Source organism: Mauremys reevesii, linkage group 8 (genome assembly GCF_016161935.1).
Source record: "Mauremys reevesii isolate NIE-2019 linkage group 8, ASM1616193v1, whole genome shotgun sequence".
Lineage (NCBI taxonomy): Eukaryota > Metazoa > Chordata > Testudines > Geoemydidae > Mauremys > Mauremys reevesii.
In genome coordinates, this window is record NC_052630.1 from 4,320,486 (window position 1) to 4,338,055 (window position 17,570).

The 17,570-nt window shown below is 50.6% G+C and overlaps 2 protein-coding genes and 1 pseudogene across 17 annotated transcripts in view; 2 read left to right on the forward strand and 1 right to left on the reverse strand.

Annotated features, from left to right (window-relative positions):
* Positions 1–17,570, forward strand: part of FAXDC2 (fatty acid hydroxylase domain containing 2) — a 24,550-nt gene continuing 6,980 nt past the window's right edge. The window contains exons 1-8 of one of the 12 annotated variants that reach the window (XM_039485576.1): positions 1,234–1,386; positions 4,698–4,809; positions 11,096–11,159; positions 11,760–11,825; positions 13,923–13,970; positions 16,091–16,182; positions 16,284–16,387; positions 17,316–17,437. In XM_039485576.1, coding sequence (XP_039341510.1) covers positions 13,923–13,970; positions 16,091–16,182; positions 16,284–16,387; positions 17,316–17,437 — 366 coding nt within the window. In that variant the 5' untranslated portion in view covers positions 1,234–1,386; positions 4,698–4,809; positions 11,096–11,159; positions 11,760–11,825. Of the gene's footprint in view, positions 80–1,229; positions 1,443–4,697; positions 4,810–5,522; positions 5,858–10,438; positions 10,522–11,095; positions 11,160–11,759; positions 11,826–13,922; positions 13,971–16,090; positions 16,183–16,283; positions 16,388–17,315; positions 17,438–17,570 lie in introns of those variants that run through there. The other 11 variants (XM_039485577.1, XM_039485573.1, XM_039485579.1 and 8 more) reach the window with 11 other exon arrangements.
* On the forward strand, positions 1,983–7,654 carry LOC120369779 (annotated as a pseudogene).
* The window catches only part of LARP1 (La ribonucleoprotein 1, translational regulator), an 89,327-nt gene continuing 84,512 nt past the window's right edge, over positions 12,756–17,570 (reverse strand). The window contains exons 21-22 of one of the 5 annotated variants that reach the window (XM_039485564.1): positions 14,589–14,682; positions 12,756–12,878 (exon numbers count right to left, since the gene is read on the reverse strand). In XM_039485564.1, the coding sequence (XP_039341498.1) occupies positions 12,842–12,878; positions 14,589–14,682 (131 nt within the window). In that variant the 3' untranslated portion in view covers positions 12,756–12,841. The remainder of the gene's footprint in view (positions 12,879–14,588; positions 14,683–17,570) is intronic. The other 4 variants (XM_039485565.1, XM_039485569.1, XM_039485572.1 and 1 more) reach the window with 4 other exon arrangements.

A 17,570-nucleotide genomic window follows, 5' to 3' on the forward strand; every position in this document is an offset into this window, starting at 1 on the left:
GGGAACGGCTACTGTAACTTCCGGCAGCCGCTCTCCTCGGAGGGCCTGGTCCCAGGGCTCCTGCTCGGCGCTTCCGCTGGTGGGCTCCTGCCCTAGGCTGGAGGGGGGAGCGGCGCCAAACGCTTTGGGGGGCTCCTGGCCGGCCTGGGGGAGGCCACGCGGCCTGACCCGGATCCCAGGGGCCCACTCGTCACCGCCCCCAGCTGGGGCCTTGGGTGGCAGGTCCCCGAGCCCTGCAAAGAGCATAGGAGCGGCCATGTTGTGTCAGCCCAAAGGTCCCGCTTGCCTGGGGTGACCAGACAGCTCCGGGGAAAAATCAGCAGGGGGTGGGGGTGTAATAGGCGCCTGTATAAGATAAAGACCCAAAATGGCTATAAAATCGGGCCATCTGGTCACCCTAATCTCGCCCAGTGTCCTGTCTTCTGACAGCGGCCAGGTGCCCCAGGGGGACTGAACAGAGCAGGGAATCATCACGTGATCCATCCGTGGTCACCCATTCCCCGCTCCTGGCAAACAGAGGCTAGGGACACCATCCTGGCTAATAGCCACTGATGGACCCATCCTCCAGGAACTTACCTAGTTCTTTTCTGAACCCTGTTATGGTCTTGGCCTTCACCACATCCTTTGGCAAGGAGTTCCACAGGTTGACTGTGTGTTGTGTGAAAAAATACTTCCTTTTGTTTGTTTTAAACCTGTTGCCTATTAATTTCATTTGGTGACCCCCTAGTTCTTGTGTTATGAGGAGTAAATAGCACTTCCTTATTTACTTTCTCCACACCTGTCATGATTTTATAGCCCTCTATCATATCCCCTCTTAGTCGTCTCTTTTCCAAGCTGAAAAGTCCCAGTCTAATCTCTCATAGGGCAGCCATTCCATACCCCTAATCATTTTTGTTGCCCTTTTCTGAACGTTTTCCAATTCCAATATATCTTTTTTTGAGATGGGACGACCACATCTGCACACAGTATTCAAGATATGGGCGTACTATGGATTTATAAAGAGGCAATATCTATGTCTTAGCTATCCATTTCCTAATGACTCTCAACTTTCTGTTAGCTCCCAGCTGGGACCCTGGAGGTGACAGGACCCAGTTCTCTCCTTCCTACGGATGTTAGCTGGGGCCTTTGGGGCAAGGTCCCCATGCGAGGGTACTCACACTACGCTCCCAGCTTGCAGCCATCATCTCTACCTCTCAGGCACAGACCCATGTCGCTTTCCCTCCTGACAGGTTGTCCAGGCTGTGCAGTGCCCTGTCTACACTGAATTCCCAAGCGAGCCAGGTGATATCTACAGGGAAAAAACCTTGCGGGTAGCGAGTCTCAAGAGCCAAGGTCAACTCACGTGGGCTTATGCCAGAACGTCCCTGTAGATGTTCCTCTAAGCAAGTACATTTATTCTTAAAGTGAAAAGTATCACACTGAAATAAGAATCTGCACACATGGTAAGCAGCTTACCAGAGATCACCTGCCCTTCCCCAGTAAGGCAGGTGATCAGTCTTTCAAACCTCGCCAAGGGGATTTTCTGTGGTCACAAGTGTATAGCAGCTTTTAACTCAGAACAAGCACTCCCGTGAATCTATGAGTCACACCTTTATACAGTTTAGGCCTCTGATCTTGTCCTCATGAAACAGGTGAACAGCAGACAAAAGTCCCCTCCTACGGGGGTGCAGCTTCAAAAGTCGGGGTCCAGAGCTGTGTCATTTTCATTCATCTCCTCCCAAATTCAATTTTGTCTGGCCCATTATTTTAAAAGAGTCCTTGGAAGCTCATAATACTCCCCAGGGTTTACGTTAGTCATGTCTCCCTCTTAAGGAAATTACATACAATCCCATCATAATTTACAAACATTTGCATTTTTAATACAATGATCTCATAAGCTATGTAAACTTAATTCAATAAGGTTTGTCCAGGATATTTCTATACATGTCTCAGAAACAACAGGGCCTGGTGGACTGTGCCCCATCCCCTTAGGAGCTAGACCCATGGTGGCCCATCTGGATCTAAGCACAACCAATAGCTACAGCGGACTCCAGTCTGATCAGGGTATTTCTATCTGTGCCAGGGTTCCTTGGAGCCTACAGGCCCAATCCCAAGCCTGTTATCAAAACATCACTAACACATTCATCCCCAGGAAAGCCAGCTGCCAAAGCATAATTCCTGTCCGAGAGGACTGTGCTCTCCATTTTGCCTCTGGTTTTGCTGCTCTAAATTGGATTACGCTTGAGTCTGTCTCCAAGGGAGATACGTGCCTATCTGCATCTGGCTTTACTGAAGGCACAGAGGCCCTTGGATCCATGGGTCCCACCGTTGTTATAAAACATGACAGCACTTGCTGTTCTCTTCCCACAATTCAGGGTTAGGTGGCTTCTTTCCTCCCACTGAATCTCAGATCGGTGCCTTACTTGGACAAGTTTCCTTTCATATCAGTTTTATTTCAATATCCCAGTCCTAACATTGATCCCTTCACACAGACAGCTTTTCAAGCACTATGAAAGTCATTTATTTAACTATCACCTTCCAGCAAGTGACCTCTTCCATGTCAGCATATTCTCATGGTGTCGATCTCAAGCAAAGAAATGGAGCTTTTGTAACTCAGTATTTACTGAACTTAATCTTTGAGGTTATTAGGGATTCAAAGCTTATCGTCCAGATTAGTTGTTTTTCGTTCCCTTTTTGTTTTCTCAGCTGCATCATATAGCCCTTGATTTGCATGAGTTAGACATTACATGCATTACATGTACTCCTGGGGGAATTCTGTGCCAAAAAACTAAAAATTCTGCACATGATATTTTAAAATTCTGCATATTTTATTTGTCAAAATAACACAATATGATCACACCAGTTTCAATTATTTTGGTAATTTATTTCAAAATACCTGTCAGCGAGTATGTCTGTAACAATACAGACCAAAAAAAAAGATTCAGACAATGTTTTTTTGACAAATAGATTCCTTATTAGGCATATCAATACAGAACTTTGAGTAATAATTCATTTGAACTACAATACAGAACTGTATTTCCTGCACCCCTCAGAAGCAGTGCAAAGGCTTGGGAGAGTCCGGGGTACTGAGGGAGAGGGAAGTAATTGCTGAGAAGGAGCCTGGGTGTGGGTGAGAGAAGTGTGGAACAGGGTTTTTTGGGGTGGGGGGTTGTTAGGGAGTTGGGGAGCCTCCCCCATGCTGACCCTGGCTGACCCCTAGCCTCTCCCATTCAATCAGGCACATCTGTCCCTGTTCCTATGTGTCCCTGTATCCCCTCCATCCCTATGTGTTTCCACACCCCCACTCAGCCACCCCCTCCCCCATGTATCCCTGCACCCCCCACTTAGCCATCCCCTACCCCCACTCCCATTCAGCCATCACCCCAGTCTGTCCCCCCACTAGCTCTTTTGAACCCGTCTATGCGACCCCCCTTCCAGCAGTCCTGTGTGCCCTGTTCTGTCTATTCCTCACCCCCCCCCCGCCTCCCTCTCCCCCAATCCTGTGCCTCCTCATCTGGCCCCATGGGCAAGGTGCTGTGAAGAACGCAGACTCTCCTCCCTATCCATGGTTGGCTGCTTTGACCCGTGACCTGGCTGTCTTCTGTTCTGGCACCACAGCAGTCCCTGGTGGGCAAAAGGCATAATTGCAGCACCTGTCCTGCAGAATGTATTTTCTGTGGAGAAAAAAAAATCTGCAGGGCACATGAATTCTGTGCCTATGCAATGGTGCAGAATTCCCCCAGGAGTAGGCGCTGCCAAAACAGAACTGTCACAAGCAGTACTGAGTGTGTGTATGGCTGTATTAAACCATTGCAAGGACATGAGACAACCAATCTTTTCATGCAAAGAGTTTCCTAGATGGGTCCAAGGTTTTTCAGGAGCAATGGTGATTTTTTGTGAGGTGGATACCCATCCACTGGGAACCAAACTCATTTCTGATGGGACACTGAATAGCCAAGAAATAGGAGATGCTTTTGGTTACTGTCAACCTGGATTGGATTCAAACTAGCAACTTGGAAAGTGAAAAGCCCTTATCTAGCTCATTGCCCACCCTCTGTGCCATCCAGTCCTCTGGCAGGAGAGTGAGTCAGTCAACAACAATTTCTTATTTAAGTGACAGTTAAAGGAAAACACCAGAGTCTGGAATTTGGTGAGATTCCAATGGCCTTTCACCTACTTTTTCATGCATGCAGGATAACCCTCCCACTACAAGAACCAGTCAGAATGAAGCTCCGCTCAGTGACTCTGTCCTCACTCAGTCTGTGTATTTCCATTCTGTGCTGTGTTTCTGCTTGCGAAATGTGGCATCGCTTCTCCTTGAGTCTATGAGGCTCCAGAAAACTACAAAAAGGAAAGAGCCCCGCCCCACCACGGAGAAGTTAGTGTCAGTCAGGAGAAAATGCTATTGAAATGTAACAGCAGGTTAGCTCTGAAATAAAGTCACGGCAAGTGGCTGAGTACTAAGTGGCCCTCTAGGGGTAATGTGGGAATGGAGTTTGAAGAGCTGTCCCTCCCGCAGAACAGGGCTGGGTGAAACATGTCTGTGTGGTTATGAGTACAGGGTATTAGCCACAGACTATGGGACATTTGTGATTCTCATACTTGTGGATCTGTCTGAGCTCTAGCCACCATTAACTGAGACGCTGCTTATTTGCCTTGCAGACCTGGCAGGACTAAGTGGAAGTGTGTTGTGGTGTCTCTCTTTCTTCCTCATACAGCAAAGCCAGGAAGTGGTGATGGATAACAGCACCTCTCCTGGAGCTTGGATCAGCTGCCACACTATCTGCTGGAATAAGTCGCATTTTCTGGGCCCACACCTACATACTAAAAGTGAGGGCTGCCACAAGTTACTTCTTACCAGCCCTGCACTACCCAGTGCTCTCATGTACACCACAGACTTCACTACGTGTAAATACTATTGTTAAGCACGAGGAAATCCCAATTTAATCTTTTCTACATAGATAGGACCGATATCATGCTATAGCCCTTTTAAGTCATTGTTCTCTAGTCCTGCTTATGCAATGTGAGCGAACAGTCATAAGATCATAAAAATAACCATACTGGGGCAGACCAAAGGTCCAGCTAGCCAGTATCCTGTCTTCTGACAGTGGCCAATGCCAGGTGCCCCAGAGGGAATAAACAGAACAAGTGATCTTTTCCCTGTTGCCCATTCCCAGCTTCTGGCAAACAGAGGCTAAGGACACCATCCCTGCCTTACAAGTCAGACTTGTAGTGAAGACAGGAGGCCAAGGACTTAAGCAGCGTTGCCCAATAACTCTCCATGGTCCCAATAAATACACTTTTGACCTCTTGAATTGCACTGGTTTTAAATATTTGTGCTCAGGGCACTGGATGAGGGCAATATGCATAATCTACAAACTTATGTGTGACTTGGGGGTTGGACTAGCTGACCTCCTGAGATCCCTTCCAACCCTGATATTCTATGATTCTAACATGAAAACAAAAGTGAAAAGATTTTTAATGATGTAGCTAAATTACTTTTACAGCAAAAATAAACTCCTTGAAGAACATGCTCCTCTCAATCACACACTCACACGTGCGCTCTCTTTCAATCACACACACACACACTGCCTCTCTCTCTTTCAACTGTCTGAGTGAAAGGGCACAACAGTTGCCAGCACCAGTAATGGCCTAATGCTGGCTTCACATGACCTGCCTGGGAGGAGACAATCAGCTGCTCACTTATAGACACACCTCCCTCCTCCTTTGCCTGAGGATGTGATAAAGGGACCGACAGCAGCAGTGGCAGGCAGGGAATTGAGTTCTGGATTGGGCTCTGGCCAGCGACCCAGGGCAGCCTGCAGGAGGTGAGCAAAGAGAGGGTGTCTACTGAGCACCTTTTTAGGTGTTTTCTCAGGTATGTGGGTCCCCAAGGTGGCCAGTCTATAGCTGCCTCCTGTGGTGTCACAGAGCGTAGGTGTCTCTTTTTGCAGGTGAGATTGTTGTTCCAGCAGCTGACTCTCGGCCTGTGTTGATGCCAGAGGGGTCAGGAGAGAGGGCTAAGGAAAAGGAGCTGTGTTATGGAGTGAATCCATTGCCACAGACTTGCCCAGTTATTCAGCTCCTGCACCTGCCAGCAACAGCTGGGTCTCCAGTTGGTGTCTGCAAAGAGGGTTGAATTGCAGCCTCAGTGTAATTAGACGAGGGCAGCTGTTCAGCCTCAGGTTGGAACCTAGGTTGCTAACAGTAAGTTGGGGGGAAGGGCGGAGACTCAAACTGATAAAATAAGTGTTTGAAGAAGTGTCCGTGATGCTATAGTTTGCCGGCCGGTGTCGCTGAGCCTGTGCCTGGCCTGCCATGGCTTCCTGGCCGCCCAGCTCTTCCCCACCTGGGTGCTGCTGAGCAGCAACAAGAGCAGCACGCTGGCACCAGCTGGCAACCACAGGAGAAGAACATCGTCGGGAAGCAGCAATTTGAGTGCTAGCACTGCAAGGCTAAGTGCCAAGGGAGAGTGATCCAGATGCACGGTGTGAAGAACATCGTCCAGTATTTCCTTTTGGATGGAACCGGGGATGTCTGTGATGGACAGTCCTGCAGTTTGCCTGCAGCGCTATACCCTGACTGCCCAGCTCGCTGAGATCATGGGGTGCAAGCTGATGTAGCACAACACCCAGCTGCTGGAGGCCCTCAAACCACCACATAAATACATGCCGGAGATCCTCCTTGATGGGGAAGACATGGACGCTCTCCAGGGCTGAGCATAGGTCACTCTGTTCAAGATGGCTTGACAGATGTACAAGGAAAAAAAGCCAACTGTCTGCAAAGATAAGGGACTGAGTCCAGCTGTCCCGAAGACTGAAGCTCTGCCTGAATCTCTACTCCCGGCGCACCAGAACTTGGCATTGCAGTTGGGGTGACCAGACATCCAGAGCCAGCTGGACATCTCTTTTTACCTGGCATGATTTCAGCGTTGGGTCTATGCCCAGGGACTAGGCAAGAGTTACATCTGCTGTAGTTGGGGGCAGTTCTGTTGTGAATGTGGGTCGGTATGAAGGGAGAAAAGGCACAAGATGGTTTGAATCTGGAGATGGGAATTCCAAGAAGCCACTCCTGAAGGGTGTCCTGGGGAGAGTCAACAGCTGGAGAGTTGGCTATTGGGTTAAGCGAGCCAGTTCTGCTGGATAGGGACATCTGGTCCCCCTGGCTGAGCCATCAGTGTCACTGGCTGGGCGGGGATGCTGATTCTTTAGCCCAGCATGTCAGAGTATTAAATACACAGCATTGACTTCGCAGGAACGACTTTCCACATCAAGGCACTCCCCAGGCCTCCCTCCGTGCACTGCCGCCTGGACTCTGCAAAGCTTCAGCTACATGAAATAAGGATGATACATTCTGTCTTGCTGTCCCTGGGAGCTGCCCCTTCCCTGGGCTGGCACCTGCATGTCTGACTGATAGACAGTCCAAATGAGGGATGGGACCCTCCCACCCGCTCTTCTTCGCCATGGCCACCTCCAGCTGCAGGAGTGGCTGCAGCTCTGCGAGACCAGTCCCCAGCCTTTTCCTTATGCTGCGCAGACATGACACAGGGGGGCTGTTCCCCGGGAGGGAATGCAGCTCAAATGCAACAAGGGGCGGGGGGGTTTAAACAAAAAAAACCAGTCCTGAATCCAAGTTGATCTTTGAGGTAAAATTACCAAAAAACGCCAGCATCTTTTAAAAAAAAAAAAAAAAAGGCCATGCCATCCCCCCCTCCCCTCAAAGAGAAGCCCCAAACTGATTAAATCAGCAAATAGCGTGGAACTATACAAAGTGTCACAGCAAAGTAGAGTTTGAGTTATGGTTCGTTTGCCCATAACTGATGCTTTATGCACACAAGCTCCCCCAGCCCCTCCAAGCACTGACTTCTCCGTTTCCCCAGCCCACCTACCTTGCCAGCTGATGGACCAGGGCCGCCCAGAAACGGGCGCAAGTGGAGCAATTTGCCCCAGGCTCTGGGCCCCACAGGGGCCCCGCGAGCCCTGGCCTGGTGGCGGTCCAGGTCTTTTGCGGCATTTCAGTCGCTCCGGGTCTCCAGTGGCAATTTGGTGGCGGGGGGGCCCTTCAGGGCTGCCGAAGACGCAGAGCGACTGAAGGGCCCCCCCCGGCCGCCGAAATGCCACCGAAGACCCGGACCGCCCCCAGGTGAGTACAAGCGCCGCAGCTCCCCCGTTTCGCCCCAGCCCCCTGAATCCTCTGGGCGGCCCTGAGTTGGACACAGAAATGAGCAGAGCTGATCCTGTTTGACTAGGTCCCATGCCTCTCTGCTTCTCTTTCCACCCAAACAGACTGGTCCTGCTGGCTCGCCCGCCTGATGGGCACTCACTTGTCTTTGCTCTGAGTGTATTGGTGTCGCAACTCCAGCCTCATGGGACCTAGGGGCTAGGAATGGCCTGCCTAATGAAGCCCACGAACATGGGAGTTAGCTTTCAGCTAAAGCGTGTCTCATGGAAGCACAACCCCACCCCGGGAGATGCTTTTTGCTGTGGCCGTGCCAGCCAGTGGCACACCAAAATTGTGTGTATGGTGTGAGAAGAACGCTAGCCTGCTCTGGAGGGGCTGGGGCTGTCTCCATGAGCTCTGTTGAGCTCAGGAAATGTTCAGCGTATTTAAGTCTCGGCTTGAGTTTACCGTCGGTTTCACTGCAGTGGGTTTGGCTTTGGCTAACCAATTCTGCAGTATCTGCTGAGCTCAGCTGACTGATAGCAGCTGCCCTTTGCCTTCTGTGGTGCTCTTTGCAAGGGCTTGCAAAATGAAGGGAAGCTGCTGATCAAGCCTGCACCCTTGAACTGCAAATCTGAGTCTGGATGACCCTTAGAGGACTATCATGCGGGGGGGCTGTTCCATCTCATCCACCCCACCCCATTGAGAAGGACCCACTTTTCTCTCTCTCTGGATGCTTCCTTCCACAGCCAGTGCAAGAGGCTTGGAAGCGAGACGGTTGTGAGCAGAGACTTAGGGGGCTGCTGTGGGTAAGCAGGTGCTCAGATGGTCCAGAGGTGCTGCAGTATGAAACCCTAAAAAGCACAGACTAGAAGGCAAAGCCAAGCACGTCATTCTGCCGCCAAAACACCGGCAATTCCAGGCCAGGAAAGCCTCCTGGGTGCCCCTGTGCCTGCAAAGAATTGCACCCTCCTATTTTGTAACACTGTAGTACTGTATCACTTTTCACACACAAACTGGATGCCTGGGCTGCTTTCAGTGGCTGGAATGGTAAATGCTGTGAATATGGACTTCTTGATGGGGGAGGGACAGCTCAGTGGTTTGAGCATTGGCCTGCTAAACCCAAAATTGTGAGTTCAATCCTTGAGGGGGCCATTTAGGGAACTGGTGCAAAAAATAAGTACTTGGTCCTGCTAGTGAAGGTACAGGGCTGGACTCAATGACTTTTCAAGGTCTCTCCCAGTTCTAGGAGATAGGTATATCTCCAATTATTATGGTCCATAAATGGTTGTTGTAGAAATCCAGACCCACTTTGCAGGAATAATTATTCAGATTATTGAATGGTTTGTAGACTGTTTTTTTTAAGTTTGACATGTGATCATTAGACATGCCTATGCTCATGGCTTAAATTCTCATAGTATAGTTCCCAGCAACCCCCCCGCCCCCCCCGCACTCCCTGCCCAAAAGCCTGTGTGGGCAGGGGCTCAGGGCTTCTGCCCTGCATCAGGATGGTGGGGCTATTGGCATCTGATGCAGGGAGGGAGCATTGGGCTTCAGCCCCCATGTGGAATGGGGAGGGACACCATGGCTTCTGCCTTGCATGTTTGAAAATATTTACTGGAGCTCTGCTCCAGCCAGTGCTAGCTGAATTGAAGCCCGGGCTGTGCTAGTATTTTACTTCGGGGGAGGGGGGGGGGGTGAGGCCTTGGTGCTCCTGCCTGGGACTGGCTTGGTTTTAATAACAGTTTCAAACGCTTTGTAAAAATTACTTTAAAAGGCAGATTTAAAAAAATTAACCAGCATCAGTTCCAGGCATCTCATTTCATGTCAGACTCTGCTATGACTGCAGCCAGCTGAGCGGGCTAATGTTTGGTTGCTTGACTACTGCCTGGGCTATAAGCCAGGGGAAATTCAGCATCCAGTGGCTTCATTATTTCTTTGTTTAGTGGAATAGCCCCAGCTCAGTGACATACGTCACTGTTTAGTAGGTGCATCCTGGGCCAGCTCAGCAAAAATGCTATGTAGTGTGGTGCTGGGAGCAGAACAGGAACGAGCTAAATTTGGCTTTTGCCTTTAAATGTAATACTTGATCTCATGGTGCCCTTAAGTCAAAGAGGAACGCTATAATTTGATTACAGGGCAGGACGGGACCCGGCCATGAGGCATCCCAATGGTTATTTTAACAGTTCCCCAAACGCGCAAGAGATGAGATGGCATTGGGCAATCCTGCTGCCCCCCCCCCCCACGGACTCGACGCCATCTTGCAATCGTTCCAGCCTTCTGACTTGTTGGAGAGACAGTTCCAAGGGGATTTGAGCCACTGGATCAATATAGAAGCCGTGTTCTCAAGCACCAGCTCTCTAGCAGGTTGTTGTGCGTCAGGTCAGAGCAGTGAGGCGCTCCCTTTTAAATACACCTAGCTATCTAGGACCTTATAACATTGCCCATCCCCGTAGCATCTGAGCAATGCTCAGGCCTCTACTCAGTCACAAAAGGCCATTGGGCTAATTCGATACTGTCCTAGGAGAACAGTTTCAGTTAATATGTTCTTCATGGCGCAGCCATTTCAAAAGGGTTTCGTTTCTTTGACCATTTTCTTGTATAAACGGCACAGCGATGAAGTGACGTCTCAAAAAGAAATTGCCTTTTTAAGCAGAAGCTGTTTATTGTACAAGCTGTTTCACTAAGGCCCGTGCGTGCAGCTGTACAGCTAGATAACATCACAGAGATAATGGGGTTATATTGGGATGAAGCAGAACAGCGCAATGTGGCTTGCTAAGTACATTACAGAGGGCAAAGGGCCTTTTGCAAAATAAGATAATCTGATCCTGCAACAAAGATATTTACACTTGTTATTCTCAGGACAGCAGGATCCTTCTGTTTGGTAGTCTGAGATACCAGCCATTTAGTGTGTTTATCAGAACCATTAGAGTCAAAAGTCATTTTCTTTTTTCAGAAGAGCCCTCGCTAGCCAACGAGGCTGCCAGTTGGAAACAAACAGCGTGTCGAGGATTGTACAGGTTGGAAAGAATAGCGCCCCACGGCTCAGCAGGGAGGGGGCAGTTTGAGTTCAGGAGGCAGAGGCTAGCAAACGGGACGAAGACACTAGTTTAAAATCTAAACAGCTTCCTCTTAGGAGGTGTCTTTCACTGGCTCTTTTGGGTCAGCACATCAGAGCTAGCGCACTCCATTTGCAATTCTGACTTTTAAAACGGCTGGTTCCCCCCCGTTTGTTAATGTTCAGCACAGCCAGCACCTGCCCTTGTGCTCCAGCTAAGAGGCTGCGAGTTAGAATTGCTGGATTCTGGTCCCACCCCCACCACAGGGACCTGGCAAGTCATTTAAGGCCAGATTTCAGTGGTGCTGGGCGGCCGTAGCTCCCACTGAAACCATTTGGAGCTGTGGGCATGCAGCAGCTCTGGGAATCAGCCCTTCCCTTTGTAACCTGTCGGTAGATAACACCCCAGACAGAGAAGTGCATCTGATTTTGGACTATAAACCTTCTGAGCTGAAATACTAACGAGCTTTAAGGGGTGGGGGAAAAGGCATTAAAGATTTACAATTTCAAAGCTGAAATGTGGTTGCCAAGCTAACGGGGTGATTTCTGTGCTTGTTGACAGCCTGGTCCTTTACCTGGAAACTCTACAAAAGCAGCTCCCAGCAGAGGGAATATTAGCATCATAAAGGTAATGCACCGCCACCTTCTGAATGATTTATTGTGTCAGTACTCGGTGCTCTGTGTAATACAGCCGGTGTGCTCCTACCGTAAAGGAGTCAGCGTGTCACCGCCGATTCCAGCTGAACTCCTCTCTTAAGAGTTCTCCCTGCGGATCTCGGGGGTGGTGGCGGGTGGGTATTGCTCCAGCTTATGCTAATAGGACTTGGATGGCCAGATCCAGGAACAAAGGCACTGAGCTGAGGAGCTGTACAGAACCCTCTGTACTAAACCAGTGACTTTGGCTGGGCCCTGAATACAGACTAACCGTTGTGTTTCGACTTTTACTGAGGCACTGGCTGTTCTTGCCTCGTAAACAGACAAAGCTCTGCTGCTGCGTTCTTTGGTAGTGGCTTGTGTTGGTATTTTGGAGAATGCCATTTAGAGGGTTTACTGTGCACTCATCTTGTATGGCCAGCAAAGCTCCTATGACCGTGACTACAGTAGGGTTCTGCCGCAGTAAAGAATGGAAGGTCCACCAGAAGACCTAGTAAAGAATAAGGCCTTTTTCTTGGCTACATTGCTTAGTTCTAAAAGAACCAGGAGTCAAACTCTGCCCTTCGTTCCAGCCATGCAATCCCATTAATATCCCTGGGGGGGCCAGGGTTTAACCAAGGGCAGAATCTGGCTCGTGGCTTCTGGGTATTGGGTGTTATAGTGTCTTAGTTGAACATTGATGAAGACTCAGTAAGGAATATTTTGTGTAAGTAAATTTGTTGCTGGGAAAGGTTGGCCATCCAGGAGATGAAAACTCCCCAGGTTAGGCCTGCAGTAGACGCTGCACATGCACCAGAAGTACAAGGTTCCCCACGCCAGCACCTGACCTCTAGGAGCGCAAGGTAGTTCAGACTTTCTTTCTTTATTCAACCCTTGGCTTCTCTGCTGAGCCTGTCCGCAAGGGGGCTGGTTAGAGCTATGGGCCAGGCTGGTTATGATGCTGACACTTGCTCTGCTGGTATCTGAAGAGCCAGCAGCTGGTAACGATTTTCAGTCATTCCCCCTGGGCTGGATCTGAAGCAGTGACCTAAAGGTGAAAAGCTCCCTTAGCATGTTACCAGTGTTTGGTGCACAGGCCCCTAGGGCAAACCTTTTGGCCCGAGGGCCACATTGGGATTGCAAAACTGTATGGAGGGCTGGGTAGGGAAGGCTGGGCCTCCCCAAACAGCCTGCCCTGCCCCCTCCCACCCCCCGCCCCCTCAGAACCCCCGACCCATCCAAACCCCCCTTCTCCTTGTTCTCTGACTGCCCCGACCCCTATCCACACTGCCACCCCCTGACAGGCCCCTGGGACCCCACGCCTATCCAACCCCCATTCCCCATCCCCTGACCCCTATCCACACCCCTGACAGGCCCTCCCAGGACCCCAAGTTTATCCAGGCCCCCCTTTCCCCATCCCCTGACCCCATCCACACCCCCACCCACAATAGGTCCCCCAGGACCCCAAGTTTATCCAACCCCTCTGTTCCCCATCCCCTGACCACTGCCCCCGCTAGAACCTCCACCCCATCCAACCACCCCTGCTCCCTGCGCCTTATCCAATGCCCCCCCCATTCCCTGACTGCCCCCCAGGACCCTCCACCCCTTATCCACCCCCCTGGACTCCTTACCAGGCTGCTCAGAGAAGCATGTCTGGCAGCCGCACCAGCTGGCCGGAGCCAGACATGCTGCCACGCCTCCCAGAGCACCGCCGGCGTGGCAGTGGGGGACGGGGGACAGCAGGGGAGGGGCCAGGGACTAGCCACCGCAGCCAGGAGCTCAAGGGCCAGGCAGGACCGTCCCACAGGCTGGATGTGACCCACAGGCCATAGTTTGCCCACCTCTGCCCTGGGGGCTGTAATTTAAGGGCACAGGGTGAGCTAGAATTTTAATCCCTTGCCCTAGTGATTTACAATGTTTGTGGCCCGAAGGCCTGGGACAGCCACTGACCACAGCACATTCCAGACCAGTCAGGCCCCCGGCAGAGAGCTGTATCATAACCTGTGACAACTTCCTCCAGGGCTGCTTTTCTCCCCCTCCCCCTTTTCTTTACAGCTCCCTATTCACTCACTCGCATCATTTATTATTTTAGATGAAGGGAGATGCTGCATATTCCACGGTGGGCTCACGGCAGAAGCAGGTAAAGACTCAAAGCTGATGTCTCGACTGAAATGTAAATTGAGTAGCCGATGCTGGGTGCTATGGAGCTCTGTGATTGGCTCTTGGTGATGCTAAGTGAACAGTCTCTGCCCTGTGGCTTGTCATTTACCCCTGGACAGGGCAAAGCCCTAGAGAACTTAGCAAAAGGAAGAACCTGGTGCTGAGATGGGTTAGACGAACAAAGAAATCTTCCCCACGATGGCAGCTTGACAGAGTCCATAGCGGCTGCCGCTCTACGCTCCTACTGTGGAGTGGTTCTGTTAAATGTGATTGCTGGCTCCTTTGATATGCATGATAAAGGGGCAGCGATTAAACAAGGCAGTTTCTAGTCAAAGAGCCTCTTAATATAGATACACAAATTGCTGAATTTCTGAGATTGAAGCCCAGGACTGGGAGTTGTGCAAGACAGGTTACGTTTGTGGATCAGGCCCTACCTTGCTGCATAATCTTGGCAAATCACTTACACTTTCTGTGCCTCAGCTCTAAAACGGACAGTTACTTTAGGCAGCATTGTGAGGGTTTATACATTAGCCTAGGGAACTTTTTAAGATCAGTAGCTGGAAGGTACACAGTAAGACTGAAGCATTGTTCTATCTACCTCAAAGCTTGCACCGCACTGGATTCAGCGCCCTGGAGGAGGTTGGCTTCAGCAGAGTTTTTCAAGCAGCTGCTATGTAAATCACACCTTTTGTCTGAGATGAAGCCAGATTACCATCATGTTAGAACGCCCTAAATCTGCACTGGGTACCGTAACCATCTTCTAAAGCATGTGCAGTGTGAACTAGGATATAGTTAAGGACAATAGTGTGTTAGTGCTGAGAGCCAAGGGCTTTGATTTCTGATACGAGATTGTAGGGTTCTGAAATTTTGAAAAAAACTCACAGCAGGGCTTCTTTAAAGGGTCTTCTCCCACGCCCCTGAGAACGGGCTGATTGATCTAGTTTGAGCCTAGTATGAGCTGGGTTAAACCTCGGTAGGGGTTAGTTAAACCCTCATTGAAATTGATGGCTGTGACTGCGCCCTTGGTTTTAAGATACAGAGTAAGGAGAGTTAAGGGCCTCACCTAAACCAAGGCATAATGAGTCTGCCCAGAAATTAGCACCCTGCGAATGGAGGGTTCCACTGGGTATTGTTTGGGTGGGTGGAAAGAAGAAAATAGGGTGCAGCCAAGCACCCGAGACTCAGAGCAAGGCAGACTGCACGAAAGCCAAGCATGGCGCGGCCCTGGGCGAAGCCTAGAGAACGGCTCAGGTTCAGGGCTGTAAGCTGAGAGCAGCTTAGGCCTGTAAGCAAAGAAACTGCTCCTTTTGTGCTTGGTTCCTCCTCCGTTCACAGCAGCAGGACGCTGTAGATTCCTGGCCAATAACCAAGATTGTGTCAAAGAAAATACCACGTGCAATCATCACGTTCGACTGCCAGCCGCAACCACCCCCAGGGCCTCAAACTTTGACTAGCCCCTTGGACCGAAAAGGGCAAACACCCGTCCACTTGGGGGTCTTCAGGGCAAATGACCTAAATCCTATCCAACTCCAGAGAGTCGTTTCCTAGGCATCCTGGAGCAGGAGTATTAGAGAGGCTGATGCTGGAGAGAAAGCCAGGGGCATAGCACTGAAGGAAGGGAGACTCGGGGCTGTTTCTTACGCCACACAGCTGCATCCAGCCTGTTGTAAGGGAATAAACATCTCTTGTTGTTGCCCGTCCTGTGGCATTGCTAAGAGAGGAGATGAGTAGGGCAACTAATGTTATTTAATTATAGAAGCCTAATGAGTGTTGCTGTTTCGAGCTGTTTTATCTGTTCATCATAATGACCTGTGACACACGAGACGGGAGGAAATCATAGACCGATTGCTATCTGGATCCAGTTTAACGTGTATTTCTTTTACCACACAGATACACCCTGTAACATATATTCAGAGAGTCATCGCGACACTCCTAGCATTTGTTGACAGGGTGGATAATAACTTTACAGAACAGAGTGGAGGCGAGTGCTCGTGACAGAAAACAAGGGATCCTAGGACTGGATCGTCCCTTGATTTCCTGTGATTTAAAGCACAGGCTACTCCAGTACCTAGTGTAATCGCTTCTGTTTCCTGCTCTCAGGAGGGGAAGCTCTGGGACTCCATGAAGACAACTGGCTTCATACTGGGCACGAGCCTGTTGCTGTTTGCTGCCTTCAGGAACTCTGTCACTTGGTAAGACCGATAGCTTGAGAAGCAACATTTCAGTGGGTGGGGAGATGAGACGGATGTGATTTTTGCAGTGAAAAGCTAAAGCCTTGGGCCTTTCTCCCCAGGCACTTGCAGAAGTTCTGGGGGGCTTCGGGCGATTTCTGGCAGGCCCAATGGGAGAAAGTGCTCCACTTGCTTGGCGGAAATGAATGGGCAATTTTCTTTCTAGGTAAGTTGTTTTGAATGCCAAAGCTCGGCTGCAGGAAAGCCAGATTCTAGCTCTTCCCCAGCTCTGCGTATCAAAAATATGCATTGCCTCCAAATCCCTCCCATGCCTCCCCAATGGTCAGGGTCCAGCCCCCCTTTCCCCTGCAAGTAGTTGTAACCCCCAACCCATCCAGGACCGATGTAAGGTTTCCACCGCCCTCGTTGGGCTAAAGTGGAATTACATCCCAGGTCCCGCTGGAGTAGTTCTTGCCAAAAGGATAGAGCAGTGGTCCCTAACCTTTTTCGGCTGGTGGGCGCCAGATGACGAGTCACAGAGGACGGTGGCAGGGGATGAGCATCCACTGAAATTCCGCCGACAAGCGGCAACGTCAATAGGCATCACCGCCGACAAGTTGCATCATCGCCGAAATGCCGCTGAAAATCGGTGGCATGGCGGCAGTGATGCCTCTGGATGACCCAGCTTGTCGGCAGATGCTCATCCACCAGGCAGTACGCGGGCGCACTTAGACGCCCTGGCAGGCGCCATGGCACCTGCAGGCAGCGCGCTGGGGACCCCTGGGATAGAGGATAAGGCTACAGACCTTAGTCATATTCTAGCAGTGGTGGTACCTGTATTGCAGCCGAGTTTCCTCCTGGGGCAATGTCTACAGGACACAGCCTGGTGCTAATGACTTGGTGGCAGGGACAAGGTGCCTGAGAGCAGGCCTGGATTATTGTAATCTCATCCCCGCTCCTCTCCTGCCCTTTCATCCCATTCAGGAGCGGTGTCTTTGCTCTGAGACTCTCATTTCTGTCCAGGGCCTAGCCCAACAGGGCACTGGTCTCTGCTAATGGCCTCCAGGCACCACTGCACTATCAATCGTTTCTGATAGACAAAGGCTCCCCTTTCTTCAGCAGTCTCTGCCCATCTCTCTCCCCTTCTACCACAGGCATGGCCGTAGTTCCCAGCCTTGTTTACTGGGGCTTCAACGGACTCCTGATGGTGGCGGATGTGACCGGAAAGCCAAATTTCATCACCCGTTACCGAATTCAGTTGGGCAAAAACGACCCTGTAGGTATTTCTCACCATGCCTGCCGAGCTGGACGAATACCACCTGGGTTTTCTTACGGGGAGGCAGAGCCGTCAGTCTCCTTCCCCCCGCACCCTCCCGCTCTTCCATACTGGGGCTGGCAAAGTAAAAATC